At 32.9% G+C, this 14,567-nt stretch overlaps 1 protein-coding gene across 17 annotated transcripts in view; it reads left to right on the top strand.

The window, feature by feature from the left end:
* The window catches only part of TRDN (triadin), a 373,567-nt gene that overhangs the window by 247,689 nt on the left and 111,311 nt on the right, over positions 1-14,567 (top strand). For 16 of the 17 annotated variants that reach the window (XR_014147926.1, XM_081828915.1, XM_081828916.1 and 13 more), the window contains one exon: positions 8,307-8,354. Coding sequence is in view for 16 of the 17 variants with exons in the window: in XM_081828915.1 (XP_081685041.1) it covers positions 8,307-8,354 (48 nt within the window). In the remaining variant the exon portion in view is untranslated. Of the gene's footprint in view, positions 1-8,254; positions 8,355-14,567 lie in introns of those variants that run through there. The other variant, XM_081828919.1, reaches the window with a different exon arrangement.

Genomic DNA, 14,567 nt, shown 5'->3' with positions numbered 1-14,567 from the left:
ACATACTGACTTGAGATTGAACCATCACTTAGTGAACTCATGGGGATCTTCAGCCAAGAATGGTCCCTGAGTTTAGAGTAAGGCCAGACATATTGGTTGGGGTTAAGTAGAGCTGACTGTTAGAGTGGAATGAAAGAAGACAACAATTCTTTTTATGAAAATAAACTACTGGCACCAACTGCTTTGCTTCTAGTTAGTCTTAGATCTTATACCTCAATTCTTAAATATGAACCTGCATATTGGGTTTGCCTGCAACTACAGCATGAACAGAAACAAGCGTTCCTTCCAAAGCTGTCATAAATAGATTGAAATTCAGGTAGCACTTCACCAATTTAACAAGTTACAAGTAAAAGTCAAAAGAGACTTCTCTCATTTGTCAGGTAGTTTTTCGGTCCCCTACCCCCTCACTGACAATTGATTACACATGAAAATACATATTGTTTCATCATGGATTTAGTAGCCAGCCCCTAATCTCCATAATACTTAGCATACTTCACAAGATGTTCAACTTCTAGTTTTTCAAAAATAAGTAAAGTAAGAAAATTATTTAAGTGTTATTTTTGTTTTCAAAACATTGTAAATTGTTCTACATTGAGGTTTGAACTAGGAACTATGTGTACAATATTAAGTGGAAATTACTGATTTTGTGCTTGTTTTAAAATTTTCAGTTAAAAAAATTAATATTTTAAATTAATTACAATGTGCCAATTTATATATCCAGTATAAATTGTGTTTGATCTTAAGCCTACTTTTAAGTTATATTTTCTTTGGGGATATATAGTATTTAATCATCAATATATCATCTTTTTAACTTAAATTTGGCAGCATTCAAATCACTTTTACTTTCATTTAATATATATTTATGGTTCACATACTATGTACAGAATTAAGAGCAAATGCAGATGTTAATATGGTTATTGAGCAATTTAAAATACTGAAAAATAGGAATGTAGGTTGTTTAGACCTCAATTTTTTCTATCACCTAAGAGTTTTCTATGTAATTACAGTTCACAGTTGAAAGCCAACAGGGTAAAGAGATAAATACAGATAAGTTTCCATAGGAATTTAAAAATTATTCTTACCTGGGGAAAAGCAAAGATTTACTATATAAGGTGACTTTAGAGCTAAGTCTTAAATAATGTTATATAATCATTAGTTGGGAGGGAACCAGGCAAAGTGGTGGGAAATTGCAGGATATATATGAGGAGAACAAGAGTCTCAGGAACATGGTATGAATTAATGCAGCCTAGGCTAATAATACTGTAAAAGGGCCTGATTTTAAAATTGGACTCTATTGCATGGACAATAGAGAGTTAATGAAAATTTTAAGTATAGGAATAATATTCAGACATTTGCTTTAGGAAGAGGCAGGGTAGTTAGGATGTAATAATTTAGGTGACATGTATTAGGACCTGGTATTAATTATGAGATTACAAAAGAGGGATATTAATAGAATTTGACAACTTACCATCTTTGGGAATGAAAAAAAAGAAATTATTTAATGGCAATAATAAGTTTTCAGACTGGGTGCTAGAAGAATATGGTTGATAGTCATAAAAATAAGAAGGAAGATGAGAAGTAGTTTGAGGAGGGAAAACAAGATTTTAGACATATTCTAGTTAAAGTGCCAGTAGCACATGCAAGTGACATCACATAGGTGGCTCTAAATGTAAAACTAGAACTCCAGATAATGGCAAGACTGAAATATTATAAGTGGTGCCCTCTGCCTGGGGTTAATGGTGGAAACAGTAAAAGTCCATGAGCTTGTCACGAAGAGATAGCCTAGAAAGAGAACAGAACTGGGTTGGAATGCTAGGAAGCATGGGCATTTGGAGGAAAGAGGGCAAGGAAATCCAAAGGAAAAAAAAAACAGAAAAAAGTGATAGAAAGGTAAGAGTTTAAAAGAAAGATAGATGTAATTATTTATAATGTCATAGTAACCACAGGAAAAGAAACCATTTCAGTGACAAGGTGGAGGTCACCAAGTCATTGCCAAGTGGATAATTATTAATTTTTTTTAAAAGAAAATTTTCAGGGGTGCCTGGGTGGCTCAGTTGGTTAAGCGACTGCCTTTGGCTCAGGGCATGATCCTGGAGTCCCAGGATCGAGTCCCGCATTGGGCTCCCTGCTCAGCAGGAAGTCTGCTTCTCCCTCTGACGCTCCCCCATCTCATGCTCTCTCTGTCTCTATCTCATTCTCTCTCTCAAATAAATGAATAAAATCTTAAAAAAAAAATAAAATAAAAAAAGAAAAGAAAATTTTCAGGGGAAAGGCACACTTGAAAGCTAAAGGATGACAAATGGATTGAGGGAAGGGGAGGTGAAAAACACAGGCAATTATGCTGAAGAAAATGGTTTGGAATAAAAGGAGACACAGGTTAGCAGCTTGGTGTTCTTGTTTAATCTAGAGCAATCTCCCTTTTGACCTCAGAGGTAAAGTGTTTATCCTTCTTTTCAAGACCAGCTTCTCTAGTTGTGTCCTCTTTAATCTGGCATCCATGCTTTTTTGTCGCATCATCCTCTTTCTTGTTATTGATTTTGTTCCTCATTTTGGAGATATTATTCTCAACTTCAAAACTCCTTTTTCTTTTTTTTTTTTTTAAGATTTTATTTATTTATTTGACAGAGAGATAGAGAGAGAGAACAAGTAGGCAGAGCGGCAGGCAGAGGGAGAGGGAGAAGCAGGCTCTCTGCTGAGCGGGGAGCCTGAAGCGCGCGGGCCTCGATCCCAGAATCCTGGGATCATGACCTGAGCCGAAGGCAGACACTTAACAGACTGAGCCACCCAGGTGCCCCAAAACTCCTTTTTCTTGATTACTATTTCTCTCTCTACCATTTTTCTTTCCTCCACATTTTATCCAGTTTTCTGGATACTGGAATGCTAATATTGCTTCTCATCTCCCCCTAAGGATGAGGCTTCTGTCTCTACCGTGCCACTGATGCTCTGGATAATGCTGATGATGTCATCAGTGCTAAACCAAAGGAGCCATTCCAGTACTCACATTGCTAGGTTTCTCAAGTGTATTTACTACTTTGTCTCTTCTCTAAGCTTCTCTTTTATTGGCCTATCATGACAACATAGTCTCCTGGGTCTCCATAATTTGTCTGACCTTTTATTTCTGACTTGTGTTTTTTTTTCTTTGCTGACTCTTAAATTATTGGTGTTCCCAGATTCCATTATTAATACTCTGAACTTTTCATTTTATACTGTCTCTTTGTGAGATTTATCAACTTTCAAGGTTGAAACTCTGACCTATAAGCTGAAGATGCCCAATTGTATGTTGCCACTTCAGGACTTCTCTGTGAAAAGGCATTTCCCTGAAAATTTCAAGCTTGTATGCTCAAATGTCCAATAACATCTTCAAATACAACTTATCTTAATCTAAACACCTCACTCCCCCTTCCCAACTTGGTTTTCATTATTATTGGTGAAATCATAATCTACCCTTTATCTCACTAGAAAACTGGGGGTGATTTTTGATCTTTGATCTTTCTCTCCTTCACCTGATTATTCAGTCTCCAAGTTCTGCTGATTTTATCCCCTAAATATTTCTTGAATATATTTCCTCCTATTCATAACTGTGACTTCCATCTTAATTTAAGCTTTCATTATATTATGCTTGAACCACTGTAATGAACTCACTATTGTCCTTAGGTTTTTGATTTTTATTTCACTAATATTGATCTTACCAGAATTTGCCCCAAATCATAGTAAGTTATCAAGGTCATAAAACTGAATAAAGCATTCAGTTTAAAACTCTCTTTTTCCAAGTTGGTCATAAAATAAATAAAGTCCAACCTTGTTAAAATAACATGAGTCCCCCAAGATCTGACCCCTATATCCCTTTCAACTTCATTTTCAGACATGCATGTCCTGTTTTGAATGCTACAATAAATACCATATTGCTCATAATTCCAAATTCGGGAATATAATGTAAAATTCAGGAAAGATGGTAGCAGGAAGGGATGGTCTTATGAATATATTGATTAGTTAGCATCATCTAAGAATTGATGAGAAGTCTCTCTTTCCTGTTTCTCCGCCATAATATAGATATCCAAGGATCCTTATATCCAAGATGTAAGACTGTTTCTTTCACAATTAATGATTTATTCCATTGTTTCAATCATTGACATCCCCAGGCTGTACCTTAAAATTTGAACAACCCTTGGGCAGATAACATTACATTCTTATTTCCTTGGAAATAATAGTGTATCATGCTAAGGCTGTAGGTCTACCCCCCAGAAGTAATGTATAAATATCATGTGGGGGACATTTCAAACTGTAAATATTTTCCTACTCCTAACTTCTTTACCAGGATTCTAACATACCCTATCTCCAAGTAAGCCTCACAGCCTAGGTACAAGCCCCTACTGCTAATGGGAACACATCAGAACCTTCATGAGTGATGAGGGTCAAGAAAGGAGAGATTAAATTGTTTTGGAGAACTGTGTCCCTAAAGAAAATTGAGGAGAAGAATAATGAAATAAAGGCCTGGAACTACAGAAACCAGTTTCTCAGTCTCACAGTTTACCTCAGGACTATCTCTAATCCAGGCATTACTTTCTAAGAGTGTTAGTGACTTTATTTCCTTTATATTAGTCAGGATCTCTGAAGGAGTGCAATATAAATCTGCTTCCCCCCCCCCAAAGTAAACCCTTCCAAATGTAGGGCAAAGAGAATTTCTCTCAGCACCAAAGGAGATTTCAGGTACCCTGTAGCATAGAAAAAGAAATTGATTGAGGTCTTCTTTTGATTCCAGGCAGTTAGAAAATCCACTTACTTACATGAGCTATTTATTTCTGAAGTTTACTCTCCATAGAATTAGGCTTGATGAATTTTACATCAGAAGTAGAAATGAAAGGATCATCATTTCATGCAAAATGTGTTCTTTTCTGTACAGATAATCAGCATTTTCAGTGACCTTTTCTGAATAACAAAAAAACCCCTTTAGGGGACGATCTTCCTCTATTTAATATGAATGTGGAACCCATCATTGAAAAGAAAACTTGGTCTTTATGTGTAAGTCACATTCAAATTGTTTGCTGAGAGACATTTACTTTTCAGAGGATTAAAATAAAATAAACTGAAAAGTACATATTTGCTATAGAATATTTATAACGATTCTTCTGGGTAAAATAATTATGAATAAGACTATGTACCCATGGGTTCTATTATAATTACAAATTTTCAGTGTTTCAGTTCCATTAATGTACCACACATCTTACTAGCTCCTTTATTTAAAGTACGCATAGTAGGGGCGCCTGGGTGGCTCAGACAGTTATGCGTCTGCCTTCAGCTCAGGTCATGATCCCAGGGTCCTGGGATGGAGCCCCACATAGGGCTCTTGACTCAGTGGGGAGTCTGCTTCTTCCTCTCCCTCTGCCTCTCCCACTGCTCATGATCTCTCTCTCTCTCTCTGTATCTCTGTGTCTCAGATGAATAAATAAAATCTTTAAAAAAAAAATAAAGTATGCATAGTAAAGTCTGACTCTAGTTTGGAATTCAAGGCCTTCTGTAATTGGCCTCATCTTTTATTTTAAATTATTCCATATCTCCTCTGTGGGAACATTCTGCTTCAGCTAAACTTGTTCACTTTCCTCTAGGCATACCTAAGGCTTTCCTGCTCCTTTGTCTTTCTTCACATCTTATTGGCTACACCTAAAATCCATCCTATTCCTGGAAAATCACTAACACCAAAGCTTACCCATTTTCCCTCTCAACTCAGAATATTTCTTATTAAGACATATTGTCAACTAATACATTTAATCACGAAGCAAAAATATATCAGTCATTTGCTATGTTATAAACAATACTAGATAGTGTAAAAATGTAAGCAATACATGTCTAAATATCCCATGTATCAAAGAAAAAATGACAGTAAAATTTGGAAATATGTGATCTAATGTATGATAAAAACATTACATTGAAACTTGGGGTGCAGCTAAACAGTGGTAGGGTAAAATTTACACTCTTTACAAATATTCATTAGAGAAGAAAGGCTGAAAATTGAGTATCTAGAAAGCCAATATTTTTTTAATATAGAAAATTAAACCCAAAGAAAGTAGAAGGAAGAGAAATTTTTAAAAATGTAATAATAAAAGCTAATGAAGTAGTAAATTAAGTTGTACAATAGGGAAAGCAAAAAAGTCAAAATTAGATTTGCCATAAAAACTAATAAAATATATAGACTCTTATGAAAACTTATTAAGAAAAAAAGAGAAGGCACAAAACATCAACGTCAGAAAATTAAAAGGAGGCATCATTACAGATCCTACAGAAAATTAAAAATAGGAATATTTTCCAATAAATCTGAATATTGTAATGAAATTCATATTTTGAATCCATAACTATAATTCTTCCCCAAAGAAAATTCTAGCCAGATAACTTCACTGGTGAATTCTTTCAAACATTTAAGGAAAATTTAGCACCAATCTTATCCTAAACCTTCCACTCATTTTATGGAGCTAGAATAACCTTGATGACAAAACCTAACAAGAACTAAAAATCAAAGAAAACATACAAGCTAACTTCCTTTGTGAACATAGAGACATAGACCCTAACAAAATATTAGGAGATCTAAAAAACAAAGAAAATATACAAGCTAACTTCTTTTGTGAACATAGAGACATAGACCCTAACAAAATATTAAGAGATCAAGTCTGATAATGTGCATGAAAGATAAAACATGATAAAGTTGGTTTTATTTAGGGAATGCAATTTGAAAAACAACAACAAAAAAATGTAATTAACCAGAATAATAGAATAAAGGGAAATTACATTCATCATAGTAGATCCATTTAATATAATTCATCACTAGAGTAGAAAGAAGCTTCCTTAATCTGATAAGATAAATAAAAACCATTAGCAAATATCATTCTCAGAAAAGATGAAAAAATTCCATCTGAGAATTAAAACGAGACAAGGATGTCTGTTATTACCACTTCTATTACACATTGTACTGGAGATTTTAGCCAGTGCAATAAGGTGAGAAAAAGAAATAATATGTATAAAAATAGAAAAGTAAGAAATAAAACTCATTATTCACAAATGAAATTATTATCTACTTGAAACAATCAAAAGGATCTACAGCTGAACTATTATAATTAATGAGTAAATTTAGCAAATTTCTGAAAAAAGTTATGCTACCTTTCCCTCCCTTCTCTAGTTCATGACATTGGTTTTGTTTTTGTTTTGTTTTGTTTTTTTGTTTTTTGAAGAGATCATAGCCAGTTACACTGTAGACATTTTTGATTGCTTTGATGATTTCTTCAGAATATTATTCAATACGTTTTTTACATCCTGTTTTGATTAAACTGAAAGCTAAATCTTTGGCTTAACTGGATTCCAGTTGGATAGTTGGATGCTTTGGCAAGAATACTTCAGAGGGCAATATTATATATATATATATATATATATATATATATATATATCACACTGCATATCATTAAGAAGCCAGACTGTTTGGATGTCCCATTCCGAATGAATGGTTCCAAGTTTCATCAGTGGTTAAGTTGGTGACAATCACATTGCTTTGTTTCAAAGTTGCAGTTTTCCCCTCGCAACTCTGTGGGGTGGTACTTGGTTGTAATGGAAGTATTCAGTCCCCCATTCATCTTTCATCAAATGGTTGCTAGTGTCCTCTGTAGATCGTCACTTGAGTCAATTATTTCAGTGGGGAATACTAATTTTGTATGAATAATTTCTACTGTTTTGATGTATAAATAGGTAAACAGTGAGTACTCTACTGAGAGCAATAACTCTTAGAGAAAGCATAGTTCCAGTTAAACAGCACCTAAATGATAATCTATTTCTCCTTTGGTTACTTATGACTTGGGATGCCTTTAATATTTAAATGAATCTCAAGCATGACCACACTATTCTTTCAGTTGGTTAAGCTAAGTTAAGCTTGACTTCAAAGGAACATCTTGGTTGACATTTTCAAGACACTGAATGACTCCAGCCATAACCTGAATTGTAAGTCGATTAATCATAGTCCTGTCAAGTAGAATTCTTTGTAGAGCCTGTTTATCAAAGCAGAATATAAAAGAAGAAGGTAGAAAAGAGTGGAAAAACTAGTCAGAAGAAGGTAAGTAGTTATTTCTTTTTCCTCTAATTCTTTAACATTAGATTTAAGATAGTTTCAGTTGGTTTATAGAGAAATGAGAAATGTTGAAAGGCTTTAAAATAGTTTGTTTAGAAGAAAAAGCTGGCAATGAATGAGTTACAAAAAAATTTTTTTTTTTTTTTTGAGCAGAAGCAGTATTTCCATCTGGAACTTTTATTTAAACCTTATCTCTGCTTTGCAGCGGTACCTGGAAAGAAGGAAGAGAAAACAACCAAGACAGTGGAGCAAGGTAAAAAAAAAATGAAGGAGGTTGACATTATCTTCTTTAGAAAGACAACAACATGAGGAGGAAAGCACTGGATTCAGACAGGAGGAAGACAATAACTGTTAAATCTATTGCTCTCTATCACTGTCCTTGCATGCTTTTCTGTGCCAGGGAGAATGTGAGGCAGCAGTCTGGGTTTTTGTTCTTTTGTATAACTAAACTTTGAGTATAAGTTCAGAGCAGGAAACTCCACAGACTTCTTAATTATATCAGGGAAAATGCTGAAGATTATTGGGAATAAGGAAATGATCTGTAACTGTTAGACATTTTTCTGTTTGATTTGTGGTTTTAACACCACCTGATTGATCATAAGTTAAAGAATAAAGATGACATAATTCTATTTATGCAAAAATAACCTCTCATGCTTTAAAAATAATATGTAAAACTTAAAGAAAAAAAAAACACACCAAAAGTAAATTATTTGAGTTTATACTATGACTTCAGCAAGTGATTCTCCCAAGAGGTCTGAAACCTCAATATTAAAAATCAGAATGTTACAAGTAGTGCATTTATTTTTATTTATATTGCTATATAATAAATATATCACTCTAGAGTATGCTTGAGAAAAATGCAAGAGTACAGTAGAGGTAAAACATTTAAAGTGATGTTGGGCCTTGTATTAGAGCTCAGAGTGCTAATAACTTTAATTATGGTTCCCCCAGTCTTTGACTTTTCATCTAATTTAATATTTAAATCAGAACTAGTAATAATTTTGTCAAGAATGTCAAAATAATTTTTCCTTTTAAATTTGGGAGTAATTAAATTTGTAATATCAAAAAATTATTTTTGATTTAAATATATCAAGAAAATCCTTTAATTTCTCACATTTCAGATAAGTAAATTAAGGTTAAGGATTCAATTAAGTTAAATGATTGGTTAAAAATTTATTTCCTCGGGCTTTTCAAAATAAAATCAGATTGCAATTACACTGAAAAAGTTTTCAAATTAATTTTGGCTTCTGGGGGCTCTGTGAAATTTTACAATTCAATGGAATATTTCTGTCAACTTCTTTTTGATGTGGGTATTTCCCTCTCTGAAATATAAAGTAGAGGAATAGGAGCACTACATCCCAACTTTAACTTGTTCACTTAGGCAAGGCCCTGAGCCTAAATTTCTTCTGGAAAAATAAAATAAAATAAAACGGTGTTAATTATATCAGACCTGTCTATTCAACAACATGTGGAGCTCAGATGAGAAAACATGGGAAAGGATATGAAGAATGATAAATTCCTTATTAATTGCAGAGTCTTTACTTAGGCATATTTCCTTATCACATCAGCTTTACTACAGGTGAGATAAACTATCAAACCACTTTGATCTCACTAAGCTTCACAGTTTTTCCTTTCTATGTAAAGGTGCTGATTGCTCATCTTTGGCATTCGTAGATTTGTTTTTACAGCCACAGCATATTAAGAGAAGATTGGCTAGAATGTAAAATGCCCACACTAATAACAGTACCTAAGAGATGAGAAATTTAAACACAGATTGTTTATTTCTTCTTACTTGCATGTTGGTGTCAGTTTCATTAATTCTATAATGTTTCCTCAAGTAGGTAGGAGACTAGAAATGGCTCTTAGAGTTGTGAACTTACTTATTCAGATAATCTTATAATTCATTTTTTTATTAAAAATACCTTTTTTCCTAAAAGGTTAGGCTCTTAGCTTATGTAAAAATATGAGGTTCTCTCAATGGCTCTTTTTATATTGACTTAGTAAATCATTTTGGTTTTAAATATTGTAAAGCAGTGGCCTCATATTTTTCAACCATAGAAATCATAAGAAAGAGAGTATTTGGATAAATTGCATATTTTTGAGATGATATATGTATGACTAATAATTGATATGAAAAATATATTTTGTGATTTAAAAAATCAAAAATTAATGTAAAAATAAGTCAATGACATTTTACAGATTTTACAGATTTACAATTGCCCAATTAAGCCAATATATGAGTGTAAATACAGAATCATTAGGCCTATCCTTGTTATTCTAAAATTTATTCATAGGATGAGTCTCTTAAATCTATTGTGTACTTCTCTTCCTTATGCAGTTTAGTTATCTTCAGAAGTATAAATAATCTAAAACTAATTTATAATGCATTAAAGTACAATTAAATAGTTCTTGAAGAGTCATTTTATTTCATTTAAGTTTGCAGCATGATCTTGTACTGGGGAAAAATATGATTTTCAAAATTCTTAACTAGATTTAAAATATACTTGGTGATCTATATAAAACTGTGTATATTGAACCTCTGGACTTAGACTGAATTATAATTGTACTTAGGAAACATTGATTAAGCTAAACTTTACATCATTATGGGAAATTCATATAGTGAAAGGTGGAATGAATTTTGTTAATGTAATTTAGTAAACTAGACCTCATATCATGTAAGAAGTAGAAATTTAGTTAATCTAACTTCTGCTGAAGTCCAAAAATGTAACTCTATTTTATCTCTAACTCATGATTAATCGTGTTTTTCAGTTATTCTTTTTGTGAAGATCTTAAATTGGCCAGACTAGAATTTTGAGTATTAAGCAACACTTTATAAATAATTTCCCCACTTTAAAGGAGCACACACATACACAAACATACACCTACATACACACAAACACCATTAACTATTCCTCCTTGTTCAGAAAGCAAGTACCTAGAAACATCAGGAGATACTAATGTTTAACACAGTAAATGTTGCTATCCTTACAGTGAGAGCTAAGGAAAGACAAAGATAAAACATTTTAGCACTTGCTAGGTGCTGTGTGCTACTATAGGAGGATTCATCTTTAGATATTTGTATATTACATCTAGAAAGAGTGCATCATGTTTCATTAAGCTTAATTTATTCTTTTGTTGGCATTTAATTTCTTACAGTGTACCTTTTCTTCCTTGTTATTCACTTTCAAAATTGACCTGCCTCCTAAATCCCATTTACTTTTCTCTTTTTCAATCTTGATTTCTTTCAGAAGAAAACATTTAGTAATATTTGTTTGTTACTAGCCAGATGAGCAAAAGAGTCACTCTAAAGCATCCAGGGGCTTGCTACTTACTTGGGCAGGGAAGGACACCAGTCAAGACAATTAACTTTAAAAGATCTGAATTATAGACTGGAGTCCCAGTATCTCCCTGTTTTTAATTTTCTTCCTTCAAACTGACTTAAATCCAACAGTGAAAAGGTAAAGAAAAAGAGTAATAAATTAGATCACCTGTAAATCATCTTTCCTTTTCTTTCATTCACACTTATGCATGAGTTCACTTAAGGTCTTCTTTAACAGTCTGTTCTAGAAGCCTGTAACAAGGCTGGCATACAGTATGCATTCAATGAATATCTGTGGGTTGAGTGAAAACAGAGGGATTGTTGAAGAAAAGACTATTAGATGACCAGATTTCAAAGAACTATGCCTCTAAATACTGTTCAATTAAGAGAATATTTTAGTTAATCAAAATATGATTTCCAATAGTGAAGGTTGCCGCATTTCAGAAACCAGGACATAAAATGATTAAATTCTTCAGTTCTAAAGTGGAACTAGTAGAGAAAAAAATAATAATTAAATATGCATTATTTGTTAATGACACCATATTATTATGAACTTTGTAGATGGTGTTCTTACATAAACAAAACTGCATGTGGTGAACAGTCATCATATGGATAAACATTGAAAAATTAAATTTTAGTAATTAAAACTTTGTGAATTTTTTTAAAAAGCTTAAAATGGAAGAGAAATTTAAACAATTGCCCAATTGAGCCAATATATGAGTGTAAATATAGAATCATTAGGCCTATCCTTGTTTTTCTTATTTTTACAACTGTGGAGCAGAATTAGATGATCTCTTAGTCCTTCCAAATGTAAAAATTTTCTATTCAACAAAGTGTTTAAGCAGTGTGTTCCTTACATCAAGATATAGAGGCTATTCTTCCTTAGGGGGAGGCTAATCTAGAAGGACTTTCATTTCTAAGATTCTGAGATTCAAATGCTAAGGAAAAGCATACTATAAACTTGAGTACATATAGATAGTTCAGTATCTAAAATTAAACTGAAAGTTTCACCTCAGAAATATTAAGTATAGTTTTCCATCCTCTTAACTAATTAAAAATCACTTCAAAATCATTAAGTAGAAACACGACAGAAAAATATTCATGAAAAAAAGATTAAATAGAATTTAAGTGCCTATTAGCCACAAGAATAAATCTGAGCACAGTTAGTAATCATTTTATTCAGGATAAAACTGGAGCATGTGGATCATAAATGTATCAAATACAGTTCATTTCCTGTAATAAAAAATTCTATCTTTCCTTTAATTAAGAAATGTTTCTAAATTCAGAGGCACGCTAATTTTTGTTCACCTGAAGAATTTCTGTCTTCCTTTGCCTTTGATTCTATTTTGTAAACAACAGTACCCTACATAATTGTATTAGTGTTTTAAGTTGTCATAACAGCTGGAGAAACCCAAATGCTATTACAGCTTTGTGTATTTGTCATTGTCTTCCTTCACCTTTTCAGATTCTTCTATTCTTTGTACATGCACTGGTCTATTTAGAATATGCGATGTGTACTTACTGTAGATTTATCTCATACTTTCAAGTGAATGTTAATAATATCTAAAAGTAATGATTTCCCTGAGAGAAACTTATTTATTTAAATAACTAATGTTTATATTTCATGGTGTGTCAACATTATTTAAAAAAATTTTTTACATTTCAGATCAATGGAGTAAAATTGAAAGTTTAATACAAATTGTATTTAACTATTTGCTTAATATGTGATTATAAAATAACCTATTTGCACATGTGGACTAAGTCATGCTGTTGACCCTCAATAAATGTTAAATGATAACAATACTATTGATTCCTGTGAATTTCAAACTTTTGACAACAGTTTGTGCTTTGATTGTTTAATATTTATTGAGCGCCCACAACAGGCTAGGCGCTGGGGAATGGGTGTGAGGAGCATGATGTGGGCTTCAGAGAGAAGATGGTTTACATGCAGAGCTTATACAACACGTGAAAATGAGTGTATCCTGCTTATTTATGTATTTTATATATTTTCAAGAGAACCTTTAGCAATTCTCCACTGTCTATTTGCTCACATAGCACATCTCACTTCTTCATACTTTAATACTTTTAGAATGTTCTCACAATTATTTTATCTTATGTGTAGGAAATTCTTTTCTAGTTTCCTTCTTCACTATGTTCCTTCCCACTCCCCTCATCCTTTTAATAACCAGACAGATCTAAATCCTACCTACACAGCAGAACTACACTTATTCAGAAGAAATTTGTATTGTTACATTAATCTCCTGCAGGGTGCCATAATCTGCCATGCAACATTTGGTTCATGTGATTCACACATTTATTGATAAGAATACCATTCAATGCTAAAGAGAATTTCAGCCTAATAAAAGAGCAATGTGTGCCAATGCTGTTGACGAGATTTGGAGGTGATGCTATGAGAACCATTCATGCTGTACCTTTTTCTCAAAAGTTAAAGGTTCTTTGTTATTAATGATCCATTTTCTCTAATAGCTAATGCGTGACTTGATCACTCTTATTTTATACAGGATATACTAGAGGCAAGTACAGGTCACATAGGGATATAATTGTAATGCCCAAATTTTTGCTTCCATGCAAATATTCTGCCTTTCAATTATCATGAAAATGAATCATTCCTTTGCCTATCTGGCCTCTGTGACCATTTTTTCTTCCTTCCTTTTCTTAGAGATTCTGGGCATTTTATGGGGAAGTACACTAAAACTGTAAGATTGCCGCAGGAACCTGACCTTGTACTTCATATTGGAATCACCACTCTTTTTTGATGGGAGGGGGTTACCACTCTTAACACCAAATAACCTTATTAACTATAGGTCAGAGAAACTGGTAGGTAGAGGGGTTGAATTACCTGAAAAGACACCATCCCCAGGAGCAACGTGTCACTCCTAATCTGCCTGCATTCTACTTCTTCCATGATTTATCAAAGTAGTTTCTTAAAAGTAACACACTTTTCACATCAAATGTGTGCTCTTGCTTCACTTATAATTCTCAAAATTTGTCTTGATTTAACTTCCAACAATCTTCATGTAAAAATAATAGAATGCAATTATGAACCACTTTTTAAAGCCCAGTCAAATCTAATTGTAAATATAAGAAAGTTGTCATATGATCTCTGAATTTAATGGCAATGAACTT

This window comes from Leptonychotes weddellii, chromosome 8, assembly GCF_054177405.1.
Source record: "Leptonychotes weddellii isolate Sample4059 chromosome 8, ASM5417740v2, whole genome shotgun sequence".
Lineage (NCBI taxonomy): Eukaryota > Metazoa > Chordata > Mammalia > Carnivora > Phocidae > Leptonychotes > Leptonychotes weddellii.
This window is presented reverse-complemented; position numbering and strand designations above follow the sequence as displayed.